Source organism: Neovison vison, chromosome 3, assembly GCF_020171115.1.
Source record: "Neovison vison isolate M4711 chromosome 3, ASM_NN_V1, whole genome shotgun sequence".
Classification (NCBI taxonomy): Eukaryota; Metazoa; Chordata; class Mammalia; order Carnivora; family Mustelidae; genus Neogale; species Neogale vison.
In genome coordinates this window covers 39,298,465-39,311,415 of record NC_058093.1, presented here as the reverse complement: position 1 = coordinate 39,311,415, position 12,951 = coordinate 39,298,465, and the positions used below count along the sequence as shown (strand labels likewise).

General features: G+C 50.4%; 1 protein-coding gene across 2 annotated transcripts; it reads right to left on the bottom strand.

Moving 5' to 3' along the window:
- Positions 1 to 2,363: 2,363 nt before the first annotated feature.
- On the bottom strand, positions 2,364 to 12,319 carry C3H2orf72 (chromosome 3 C2orf72 homolog). 2 transcript variants are annotated; one of them, XM_044241830.1, is made up of 4 exons: positions 11,713 to 12,319; positions 11,514 to 11,516; positions 8,594 to 8,704; positions 2,364 to 4,966 (listed from the first exon to the last, which is right to left on the bottom strand). In XM_044241830.1, exons 1-4 carry the CDS (start codon positions 12,317 to 12,319, stop codon positions 4,827 to 4,829), a joined length of 861 nt encoding a protein of 286 aa, XP_044097765.1. In that variant the 3' UTR covers positions 2,364 to 4,826. The 2 variants fall into 2 exon arrangements, with proteins under 2 accessions (XP_044097765.1, XP_044097764.1); XM_044241829.1 differs by lacking the exon at positions 11,514 to 11,516.
- Between the last annotated feature and the right edge of the window lie 632 nt (positions 12,320 to 12,951).

The window sequence follows — 12,951 nt, the reverse complement described above, 5'->3', positions numbered from 1 at the left end:
ACAGGAAAACTGACAAGCTGATGCAGGAAGCCACCGCCCTTCCCTTCCTGGGGGTCTGGGGGTGAGGCGGGAAGAGCCACACCGAACCCCCAAGACCAGTATCCTGCACGTTTCCGTTGTTCTAGACTCTTGCTTTCACACTGGCTAGACCCCAGCAACAGGTGCAACCAAGAACTGGAAACGCAGCTATTGCAAATCCTGGAAATGATTTTTAGATTCCATTTTATTTCATTTCATTAAAATTTTTTTTTTTTAAATTTTATTTATTTATTTGAGAGAGAGACAGTGAGAGAGAGAATGAGCGAGGAGAAGGTCAGAGAGCGAAGCAGACTCCCCATGGAGCTGGGAGCCTGATGTGGGACTCTATCCCAGGACTCCAGGATCACGCCCTGAGCCGAAGGCAGTCGTCCAACCAACTGCACCACCCAGGCGTCCCTCATTTCATTAAAATTTAAAGATTGATGTCCAATTTAGTTCTTGGTAAACTTTTAAGTATATCTGGAGCAATTTGAGAGTGAATCTCTTTTTTTCAACTACGAATTTTATGAAATCTAAATACAGATGAAGTTATTTTGGTTTAAAAATTTAATGTTTAAATCAAGCTGTTGTGTAATAGCCTCACAGGATTTCGAAGATGCAAACTGTGTCCATTACAAATGTTTTATATTTAAGTGGAAATAATGCTATTTTGGACATTCTGGACTAAATAAAATATATTATTAAATAAAATATATTATTAAAATTAGTTCCATCTGTTTTATTTTTTTCCTCATGTGGCTACTAGAAAAATCTAAACCTACATATGGTCCCGGTGTTAGATTTCTCTTAGGCAGGGCTGGTCTAGACCTACCCAGAGGTCTTGTGCCCCCTAACCTCCCTTTTAGGCCTGGCCCTGCTCCTTGGTGCCGGCACAGGCTGGACCAAACCAGATTGAGGGAGAGAGGCTAAAGGTGAGACGCCCTCCTGCCAGGGAGCAAGGGGCTCAAAGTGGCTGCCCTGGCAGCCAGGGGTTCTGGAGTGGGCAAGGTCCCTGGGATGGCAGGTGGTTGGTTAGGGTAGCCCAGAGTTGGGGCAACAATCTGAGAAACCCTCATTAACCAGTGAGGGAAAAAAGAAACGAAGGGCAGCAAGACCCAGTGTGTGTAATCAGGACTCAGAATGAGGGCTTGGTCACAAGGCCTTAGAGCCTAACGACTCCACAAGTGCAGAACAGGACAAAACCCAGCCTAACTTAAGACTTACCATGTGAACTACTACCTAAGGGTCTCTGAATTTCACCAGTCAGGTGTGGGTCTGCCCTTGCAGCAGGGGCCCTGGCTGGGGAGGTCAGGGAGCTCAGGGAGGAAGCCAGACAGGGTTTTGCCAAAGCCCTGGACCCGCAGAGGCCCCAGGGCCCGGGCCAACTCTGGACCTGAGCCATTACACACCTTGCTCACTTTGGGATCTCTGTGAACCAGGGCATATCCCCGTAGGTAGCCTCTGTTTCTGCTCCCAGTTCAGCAGCCCCAAGTATAACATAACCCAAGGGCTCTGGCTCAGGGGGGCAAAGGCATCTGAAGAATTCGTGTACAATGCTGGTCAGCCACCCTGCCTTGCACCTCACTTCCTTTGAACTCAAATATTACACAAGCAACAGTCTGTCTCAATCCTTGTTACACTAACACACAAGACCGGGTCAGAAGGGGGTTGTGCAGCCCTCGGGTATCAAACAAAAGACTCTCTCCCCACTGTGCTGTTTATGTTTGCCGGTCCAAACAGGGCAAAGTGCAGGCCTCAGGAGCTCAGGGAGCCAGCCCCACAGTGAGGAGCTGTTACACTTTGAAGCGCATAGACTATCAGGTTAACATGGCTGTCATCGCCTTTTCCCATGAGCTTGGGTCCTGGGTTCTCTGGCTGGTATAAGAGGGGGGCTTGTTGAGAACACACTGGTGTTTGGGGGCATTAAACCCCGGCCCCTTTGCAGGTTTGCCCTGTTCTTTGACTCTTCTTGCATGGTAAGTCTTGGAGACAAAGACTTCGAGAGGAGAGAAACCATGACACAAATATTATACAGGGCTCTCTGGGGCTGAGGCAAGGCCATCTTGCCTCGTTAAACGTGCTCATAGGTGCAAACGAACGCACACATTTGGGTGAGCCCCAAGCAAAATGCTATCTTTTAAAACCATCTCTTTTCAAACATTTACTTTCTGGCTACATGTTTTTCCAATTCCAGCCGACAGGGTTGTAGAGATGTTTCCCCAGGGCAGGACTGGAAGTCTTTCCAGCCAAACTATTCCAGAGGTTCCCACCTTTTGCCCAGGCTCCCTGCTCCCACGGGCCCTTGTGAGCAATGCTTTGAGAACAAATGCGAAGATCCATTCTGATTTTGATTAGACAGCCGTGAGGTACTGTTCGGTTTTATTAGATAGAAAGAATTAATAATTGATTCAAGTCAGAAGCAGCACAACTACTCCCATATTAGAAGGATTAATACCCATCAGCCCAAAGTGTGACTTGGCTGGAGATCCCCGCCAATGGCTCCCAGTACCACTGACCCCATTCGGGGCCTCTACTCCAAGACAGGCCCACCGCAATCTTCGGGCCTTGTAAAAGTCCTCAGGGAAGAGAGACCTACCACCAAGGTCATCCCTTCTAGCACCTAACTCTTGTGTCTGCTAGAAAAATACCAACTAGATTATTTCTAAAAAGATCATGTGTAGCCACATGTTGAGAAACCCAACGTGGGCCCTGAAGACTCTCAGTCCAGTCCCGTGTTTCCCGGTTGGGAAGCACAACACGAACCTCAGGAAAGACCTTCTGTCTTTAGCTAGTCACCAGAGATACTGAAAGTAATGAAAAACTTATACGTAGACCACTCTTTACCCCACAGGTATGCGAACTTGAATGTTCATCAGGACCAGGCAGGTGGCACGTACGAGTGAAGTAGAGAGGGAGGGGGGCTCTACCCAGGGGAGGGAGATTGCAGTGAACTGGATGTGATGGCATGCCCTGTCCTCTACCCAGCAAGCTACATTTTTTATGTGCAATTTCTCAAGTTTCCAATATTGGCAACAAATACAACAGGTTTTTAAACACAGCAGAGGCTGTGCTTTGTAACTTCTGCCTTAGGTAATTTCCCACCTTAATAAAGGCTCTCCCCCAACCAGATAAAAAACTCGATCCCATATAGAAAAATAGAGCAGCTTTGGAAATACCAGTCTCCCCATTTCAAAACAAAATCTACAGTAATCCATTGAGTTCATTCTTGTGTAGAAGGTCAGCTGGGTCTACGTATTGGTGAGACAGCTTTGCATTATTAAAATGACACCTGCTGCTAACCAACCCCAAATAAGAGGTCACCCTGCCTGCCCTCATGCTATCCCCATGAGGCAAAGAAGGGATAGAATTAGGCTGCTTAATATGAAGAATAAATTGAGGCCTAGAGCCAGGAGCCCCACCTTGATATCACACAGCCCCTCAGCCACAGGTTTCCAATTCCACATTTTGGTACCAGACATGAAAGCCAAAGTAACTACTGGAAGGTATGCAGAACCTTGTAGAATCCTGGGCAGATAGGCCCGCTGCATGTCTGCAGAGCAAATCATGCCCAAATGAATGAATTTAGCTGCTTCCCTTAGACAGTGCTTCCTACCAAGGCAAACCAGGAGCTGCTCTTTGCCATTCCAAAGACTGCATTTCTCCAGGGGCAGGCGAGGAAGGCAAGGGAGGTAATGCAGAGTTCCTTCTACGAGTGAACAGATGGCTTTCCTGGCTTTGAAGGGAACATCATCATCAACCCCGTCTGTCTCGTAAACAGAGAAAAAAGGATTCAGGAACTTGGCACCTCTGGGCTGGATCTGCTTTGACCTTGGACAAGGGCCTGAAATGGAGAGAAAGTCCCATGTCCTTGTAATGCACACTCCTATCTTTCTTGTTTGGTGTCATGGGCAGTTCCCAGCATCCTTATTCTCAAAGGATTTGGCACAGAAAGTCAACATCAACAGGAGGAAGAAAGAGGGCATGCAAAGCAGGTGGCTGTCTTTGCTCTGACCCAACAGGCCCCCAGGGCAGCAGTGCAATCTTTATATTGGCTTTGCTCTGGGAGCCAAGGTCTCAGGAAGCCCAACCCTCTCTTCTGGGGGCGGGGTACTCTTAGAATTTCCCAGGGAGAAGGGATTGGCTCACTCAGTTTCTCAAAGGAGCCATGATGGGCAATTTTGGTGGAACAAATCTTTACTGTTAGAGATTGTACCATAGGTTGTGAGAAACCCACTAAGTGCCAGGGGTACCACATAGTCACAGTAACCCCTGCACAACACACACACACACACACACTCACTCTCACACTCAAACACACACCTTTCCAGTGCTGCCTGGAATGGCAGCCTGGTTCTTGGTTGAGAGCCCCTGGGCTCAGAGCCTCATCATGTGTTTGAGAAACAGAAGCTCCAAAGGTTCAGTGACATGTCCAAGGCCACCCCCGTTCCCGATCTGATGACTTCCGTTCCAGAGTTCTTTCCAGTTGCACTTGAAATGATGGATTTTCATGCAAACACACCATGGGCTGCCACAGCACCACAGAGCCTAAAGGTAGACAGCCACCTGTCCCAATGGCATAGAAAAACTGAGGTACGGAAAGGCCAGATAACCTACTGTGATCGGGGAGTGAGCAAATGTGAGGTGGGGGTGGGCAGGTAGCTGGTTCAATGCAGCAGCCCCCCACCGACAGGTGGGGCCTTTGTAGTTACCACCATTCCAAGTTCAACATGGAAGCAAGGGGGCTCAGTGAGAAGGAGCCAGTCCCCAGTGTGTAGGTTAAGAGCACGGGGGGCCCGGTGATCCAGCCCTCATCTGGAGTCTACAGCGGGGTCAGCAGGAGCAGGGACAAGTCCATCACAGGCTCTCGACCCCTTCCTGTGGTCCTCACAGTCTCCGTTGGGACATATGGCTGTCAGGGCCAGCTCCTCCTCAGTGTCCTGGAGGTGATCTGGAACAGAAGAGAAGGAATCACCCAATCAGAAGGTCAAGTTTAGGAGTGAGTAAGCTAGGAGCGAAAGGGAGGAAGTCGGCCCCAGTAATATCTACTTAAAAACCACAGTAAAATACGCATCGAGTCCCTTAAAAATGTACATACCCTTTGACCCAGCAATTCCACTTCTAGGATTTTATCCTAAGGAAATAATTAGGAATAATTAGTGGAACTGCCATCTTGGGATGAAATGACATGGAGGGTGGCTCAGCAGAGAGAAGGAAAGGACCTAGGTCCTCAGTGGGGTAACTGGGTCCCAGAATTGACCAGCCCTGAAGATGACTCTACCTCTAGACTGTCTTTTAGGCGAGATACTGAATGCCCTTGCTATGCCAGCTTGAGCCATGGTTTCTCTCCCTGTAGCCAAAAGCATCCTAACCTAATGTAGTGTCCAAAGAAGGGACTGGTTGAGTTCACCATGGCTCACCCATATGATGAGATTCTGGCATTAAAAATGATGCATCATCCCCATTGAGCACAGAGTCTGCTTCTCCCTCTCCCTCTGCCCCTAGCTCCTGCTCATGCAGTCTCTTGCTCAAAAAAATAAAGTCTTTAAAAAAAGATGCATAAAATTCCATAGAACTACACACACACACACACACACACACACACACAGTAACACTGAGGGACTCAATATCCCAGTTGTGATATCATCCTATAGTTTTGCAAGATGCTACCAGTGCGGGAAAGTGGGCCAAGTGTACACAGGATCTCTTTGTATGATTTCTTACAACCGCATGTGAATCTACAATTACACACCATTCCCCTGAAAGAGACAAGATGTTACTGATAGGTAATTACTGCTGTGGAATATTGCACACTGACAATATGTTGCTGTGAAGGAAGCAGATTCCAGAACGGTATGTATGAATGTCTGTCTAATTCCATATTTATTGTGTAAGTTATAAATGCATACACATAGTCCATGAATGCAATTTTCATTTTAAAACATTCTACTTCTCACTTCTACTTGAGATTAATTTGTTATATGCTATAGAGATGCCTGGTTGGCTCAGTTCTAAGAGCATGTAACTTCATTTTTTTTTTTAAGATCTTGTTTATTTCTTTGTTGATGGGGGGGCAGAAGCAAGGGGTGCAGGAGGCAGAGGGAGAGGCAGGCTCCCTGGTAAACAAGGAGCTTGATACTGGACTTGATCGTGGGACCTGAGCCCCGGAAGGCAGACACTTAACTTACTGAGACACCCAGGCATCCTGTACACACAACTCCTGATCTTAGGGTCATGGGTTTGAGCCCCGTGGGGGTAGGTGTAGAGATTATTTAAATAAATAAAATTTTAAAGAAAATTGTTACATCCTACAGAGAGGGGAGTTATCCAAGATTTATGTAAAATTGTTTCTGATTCCTTTGGTTTATCTTTTTTTTCCTTTGGTTTCCAGAAATATCCACACTGACAATGGAGACACTGAAGTTAACATTTTTGCAATGGAATGCTTTGAATACCTGATGCATTTGGCTGATAATTCATGTATTATATAGAAGCGTATTTATTACAATTTAAACGGCACAAGGAGGTACATAGATAGGTAGACAGACAGATGAACAGAATGGTCTATGTCAAAATACAGCTGATAGTTACTTTTTTTTTTTTAAAAATTTTTATTTATTTATTTGAGAGAGAGAGACAGTGAGAGAGAGCATGAGCGAGGAGAAGGTCAGAGAGAGAAGCAGACTCCCCATGGCGCTGGGAGCCTGATGTGGGACTCGATCCCGGGACTCCAGGATCATGACCTGAGCTGAAGGCAGTCGTCCAACCAACTGAGCCACCCAGGCGTCCCTGATAGTTACTTTTGAGTGATGGGATTCAGCAAATGATTTTCATACTTGTTTTCCTTTCTCAAATTTTTTGAGCTTTCCCCCGTGATAGGCAGAATTCTAAGATGACCCTTAAGATTTCCACCACTCGGTGCACCCATCCTGTGTAATCGCCTCCTTCCAGTGCCGGTGGCGTCTGTCAGTAGGATGGGATCGTCACTCCCTTGATTAGGGTCCCATATAGGACAACAGAACAGTTCCTCCTGTGATTGAGTGACATTATTGGAGACCAGAAAGTCTCCTGTTTTTTTGTTTTTTTTTTTTAAGATTTTATTTATTTATTTGACAGAGAGAGATCACAAGTAGGCAGAGAGGCAGGCAGAGAGAGAGAGAGGAGGAAGCAGGCTCCCTGCTGAGCAGAGAGCCCGATGCGGGACTCGATCCCAGGACCCAGAGATCATGACCTGAGTCAAAGGTAGCGGCTTAACCCACTGAGCCACCCAGGCGCCCCAAGTCTCCTGCTTCTTGAAGGAGCAGCTGCTGTGTTGAGAGGTGTGTGGCGAGATGGCTGTCCGCTGAGAAGAGCCCCAGCTGACAGCCACTAAGAAGGCAGCGGAGAAGGGAATTCTGCCCACACCCACAGCAGCATGAAGGCCTTGGGCTCCGGAAAGGAATGCAGCCCGGGCGACACTCTGATCGGCTTTGTGAGACTCCTGACCCATGGAAATTGTGAGGAATTAACGGGTGTTGGTGTAAGCCGCTGAGTCTGTGCTCACTTCTTACGTGCCAAGGGAAGGCTGACACCTCGCCTGGTGATTTTTTTTAAACATAAGGGACACAAGAAAAGTTTGTTTTAAAACACTGCCCGTTGCTTCTGTAACAGAGCTGTGATGTTCAGTACACACAGGGGCCGTAGGTCACGTACATTTAGGTGGTTACAATGCACTCCCCCAGTACTTTATAGCTCTCACAACAGCCTCAATGCCCACTGGGTGCTCCTAGGGACCCCGAAGAACTGTCTTTTCCCCCTTCTCCCTTTAGCGGCTTGAGAAGCCTACACTAGAAAAGGCTTCCGGCTGAGTTCCTTCCTCTCCCTTCCCAAACTGCCAGTGTTGGGTCCAGGCTGCTCCTTGTCCCTCCTGGGACTAGACAGTCCCCTCCTAATTGGCTCTGCCTCTAGTCTTGCCCTACCTCACAGTCTTGTCACCTCTCCAAAACGCCCCTAATCTGGACAGCCCTGCTCAGAAATAGCCAGCAGCTCACTATTCATGCGACACTTGGGTCCAGAGTCCCGATTTGGTCCCAGCTCTCCTCCTCAGCTTCAGCCCTCCCAGTCTCCTGGTCCTCACCCTCTGGCACTCCCAATGAGGGCCCCTTTTCTGAGCATGACATCATGCCCGCAGGCCTTCATTCACACTGCTTCCTCTCCCAGGTTTTCCCCTTGCTGCCTAGGACAATCTCCAATCCCTGGCTCCAAGGTCGTGTGTTCTGGAGCCTCAGGTGAAGGTTAAATGCATTGTCTCCAAGCACCCGACCATGCTCGGGGCGGACACCTGCCCTGACCACACCGATGCATTCATTAGTGGGAGACCCATGGGGCTAGAGCCCTACTGGGGGGTCAGTGTGCCTGTGGCCCTCGGCAGGAACACCTCACATCCTCACATCACTCGCCTCCACGACCCGCACAAGGCAAGTGCTCCGTGGATGTCGGTCAACCCTATCCCTTAGGTCCCTGTGTGCACAGGACCCACCCCATAATCCCAAGCACCTGGCCTGCAGGGTCCAGAAGGTCAGGAAGGCAGCACACTCACCCTGAGCTGGGTCACTGGGGGAGGTGGCATCTGGATCCTTCCCCCGGCTCCAGGGACCCCAGGAAAAGCACGCCAGCAGTGCTGGGAGGCCTGGTCTCTCCCAGGGTCCTGCTGCCAGAAAGAACACAAGGTCCCAGACGCAGCAGGTGAGCACGTTTGAGAGATTTTTCTGTTCAGCAAACCAAGTGCTTCAATTATCAACTGCCCTAGTTTCAACTGTTTGATTAAAAAACAAAGATTCTGGGGGGCTCCTGGGCAGCTCAGCCGGTTAAGCAACTGCTTTGGCTCAGGTCATGGTCTCAGGGTCCTGGAATTGAGCCCCATGTCAGGCTCCCTGCTCAGCAGGGAGTCTGCTTCTCCCTCTGCTCCTCCCCTCGCGTGTGCTCTCTCTTTTTCTCTCTCAAATAAATAAATAAAATCTTTAAAAAAACTTTTTAAAAGATTCTGCTGTGCTAAGTGGGGTGGAGTTTTTGTATTTGCAAAATTGACCCCCCAAAAAAGTGACATGAAACTAATAACAATGACACAGCACCAAAGAAAATACTCAAAGAGCAGAAATTTCCCCTTGAGTTTTGGTTCAAACTATCTCTTAATGGGAATAGACTTAATCATTTTTTATAACTACTGTAAATCAATTACATTTAAAAAAAAAAGATTTTATTTATTTATTTGAGAGAGAGAGAACACGAGAGGGGGAAGGGTCGGAGGGAGAAGCAGACTCCCCGCCAAGCAGGGAGCCTGATGTGGGACCCGATCCTGGGACTCCAGGATCATGACTTGAGCAGAAGGCAGTCGCCCAACCAACTGAGCGACCCAGGCGCCCTAAATCAATTACATGTTGAGTCTAGTTTCCTTATTTTTTAAAAAAGTTTTCAACACAGTAGAAACTTTAATACTTAAAACTATAAGCTACCATTTTTTCATCTAATTGATTGGCAATACTCAAAAGTCTAGTTTCCTTATTATAATAAACACCTCAGCACCTGGGAGCCCCCACTCTCAGGAAAATGGCCAACTGGAACACAGAACATCCTGTTTATAAATCCTCATGCATGACCTATTTACTCTGAATTTGTACCCACTTCTAATAAGACTGGGTCCTTCACTGGTTTAGGATCAGGGTCCTCAGCTGGATTAAGCATAAACTAGGTAAAAGGTCATTGCCACGATCGGGCAACCTAAAAGTATAAGAATAGCCATCAAGCAGTGAAGAAAGAGATTGGAAAACTTATAAAAGCCAAATGCAGTTGCTCTCAAAATCTTAGCAACAGGACTGCTTCGTGTTAGCAATCCATGGCTTTGTCCACTGAAAAAGCCCCGAAGAGAGTAGTGGACAGTGAGTTATACCTATACTCATCAATTTTGGTCATCAGTAAAAGGTTTCATGTTGTTCAGGATGTTTCTATAAAAGTAGAAACAAGGTTAAACAGTAAAGAATGATTCCTTTGCAAAGTGTAAAGATTTCTTAAGTGATGATATTTAAAAGGAGGCAAGGATTCTGCATGCCAGGCAAGGTGTTGGGAAATGGGGCTATAACAATGGTTAAACTCACCAAGTGACAAAATCCGGTGCTTAAGAGTTCTGGGATTTCACTTGTAAATTTACAAGTGGGAGTGGGGAGGGTCAGGGAAGGCTTCCTGGAGGAGGAAGTCTGGTCCCAAATGATGAAATGGGACTGGTCAGGTGAAGAGAACAGGAGAAATGGGTTTTCATTCAAGGCAACTTTAAGATGTACAAAAACTTAGAGGAGGCCAGAACACACTTGGCTCTGGGGAATTAAAAGTTGTTCCTGGAGAATGGGAGAGGGCTAAGAGACTAAGAACTGGAATTTTCTATATACCGGGTTATTGGGAACAGAAAATCTGTTTGTGTAAATTCCTTCCTTTCCCCTGTGGGGCCAGATCTGTGAAAGGACTGGCAGTGACAATCACAATAACAACTCACCTCAGGACTTTTCATGTCTTTCAGAATACTGTTATAGAGTTTCAAATTTAGCTGACTATCACAGATTTAACAGAAAGGGTTTGTAAGCACTAGGTGTGGGGGTCGGTGGAGTGAGGCTGGGGCAAAGCCTAGGGCTGAGATGCATGGCTTTCACTCTGGCAGGCCAAGCTAGCTGGTAGGTCTGGGACATTTGGGACATCAGAGGTACCAGGTCTCCTTGCTGGAAAAGCACCCCCCCCCCCGCAAGCCTGGCATCTCCCAGTTTCTGGTTATCACACCGATGCCCAGAGAAGCAGAACACAGTCTCTGTGTTCGTTACCACTTTAGCAAGAATGGAAGGCTTGAGGTCTTGGGGACGGCAGCAAGTGCAGGGACAGTGGGAGCAGGAAGGGATCTGGGAGAGCAAAGGACAATCCTGCCTCTTTCAGCTTCGCCAGATCCAGCTGAACTTAGTGTCAGTATTTTAATCCTGAGACCCTGAAAAACTCTTGTAAAACCTTCCGATCGGTACCAGGGTGGAAGAGATTTCTCACACTTCTGCTGATGGCAGTAGTTACCCAGGCTGGGTGCCCTCACTGCCCTTCCCACGCTTCAGGAGAACGTGGAGAGAACCGCAGCAGTGGGTGCACACCCAGAGTGGGATTAGAAAATTCTGAGCCCGCAGTCCCTCACACCCTTTCCCCACACTCAGAGCCTTGGCACCTATTCCTGTGAGCCGGTGGGGCATCCACACTAAGCCTCCACCGCCACATCCCTAGCTGCACAGGGTCCTAGAAGCTCCTGCCACCACCACCTTCCAGGTCCCAGTTCTATTCCCCTTCCCACCTTGGAATTTGGGCCTCCTGATGCTTTTCTCACCTCCCCCCAGCTCCCAGCCCAATCCAACCCTCTCTCCACCAACTTCCCTGCATTGAGCTGATCTGCTCGGCTTTCCCAAGCCCTTGCGTCTGCTAGGCTCTCTGGATCCTTCCGGAACAGACTGGACCCCGGGTCCAGGGCCCGATCCACGGTAGCTGGAAGGCCTAGTGCTGGCCACCTCCCCTCTCTGGGCCTCAGTTTACTGTGGTGCCCGTGGAGAGAAGCTGGCCTAAGGAGTTCCAACTTCGGGGCCTCCCCCCCACCCCCAGGCCGCCCACTACCCGCGTCTCCCCGCCCCCCGGGCCTTGTAGTCTCACCTGGTCGCGAGGACCCGGCTGCTTGTAGCGCCCTGCAGGCGGCCGCCTGGACGGCCACGCTGGAGGCTGGGTGGCCAGGGCAATAGGCGGCCGCCTGCACTGGGCCCCCCGCCTGGCGGCCGAACACTGTGCGCAGCAGCGCTTCCAGGAGCCGCAACCCTGGCGCCACCGTGTCCTCGGGCCCGGCCTCGGCCACCAGCACCCCGACCAGCGCCGCCCCGGCCCGCCGGCGGCCGCGCACGTCCCGCAGCATCTCCCGCAGGCGGCGCCGCGGCTCCCGGGCGGTCAGCGAGGACGCGCGGCACAGCACGAAGACGAGCGGCGAGCGGATGGCGCGCGCCCCCGCCGTCCCGGGCGCCCACTGCGCCCCCGGTGCCCCGGCCCCTGGTGTCCCAGCCCCCGCGCTGCCCGGCTTGCCCGCCGCTTGCTCGGGCGGGAACACTGCCCGGGCGAAGTCCCGCAGCAGCGCGCGGCTCTGCTCGCGCTCCCACAGCTCGCCCACCAGCAGCACCTGCCCGCGGCCGCCCGCCGCCTCCACCAGCGCCTGGAAGGGCGGCTCTGCCGGGCGCGCGGGCCGCGCCACCAGCTCCTCCAGCTCGCGCTCCATGCTCGTCGCCGCGCGTCCTCTACGGCCGCCCGGGCCCTGCAGCGGTGGCTGCGCGCCTCTCCGGCCGCGGGCGCCGGGGCCCGGGAGGACACACCCCCAAGGGCCAAGCCCCGCCCGACTCCCGGCCCGCGGGCCGAGCTTTCCGCGCTCCAGCGAGCCCTTGGGCTGAGGCCTGGGGCTTTCCCTGTAAGCGCGCTGCGGCTTCTCCCGCAGTCCGTGTGGCAGACGCGGGGACATGGAGCCGTCCAGCCGTCCAGCCGTCTATCTATCCATCCGTGCACCGGTTCCTCCAACCATTCGACAGACACTTGTTGAGTACCTACTAAGGTGCGGGGCAGCCAGCGGAAAAGGAAGACAGAAAATTATCATGTGAACAAGTTAGATCGGTTTGAGAACCGGAGCACAGACTTCCTTGGAGTCCGTGTAGTTTGGGGACCGGAACTTCTGTGTGTTCTGGGGGCACTGCCTCTAACGTACTGCTTTGGGGTGTTGGTGGGGGGCGCCAGAAAAGGGAATGCAGAGAAGGGAGTAGGGAGGTGAGAAAAGAGGGGAAGCAGGAATCTCTTCTGTTCTGTCATTTAATTCACCTTTTGGGCCTCAGCATTTAACATAGGCTAATCGAGGGCTCATTA

What these genes read in the sequence shown, in the direction of transcription:
- C3H2orf72 (XM_044241830.1), bottom strand. Translation starts at nt 12,319, where the DNA reads ATGGAGCGCGAGCTGGAGGAGCTGGTGGCGCGGCCCGCGCGCCCGGCA. An exon ending in CCCCAGTGACCCAGCTCAGG is followed by an intron (nt 4,967 to 8,593) that starts GTGAGTGTGCTG and finishes CTTCTGTTCCAG; the next exon opens with ATCACCTCCAGGACACTGAG.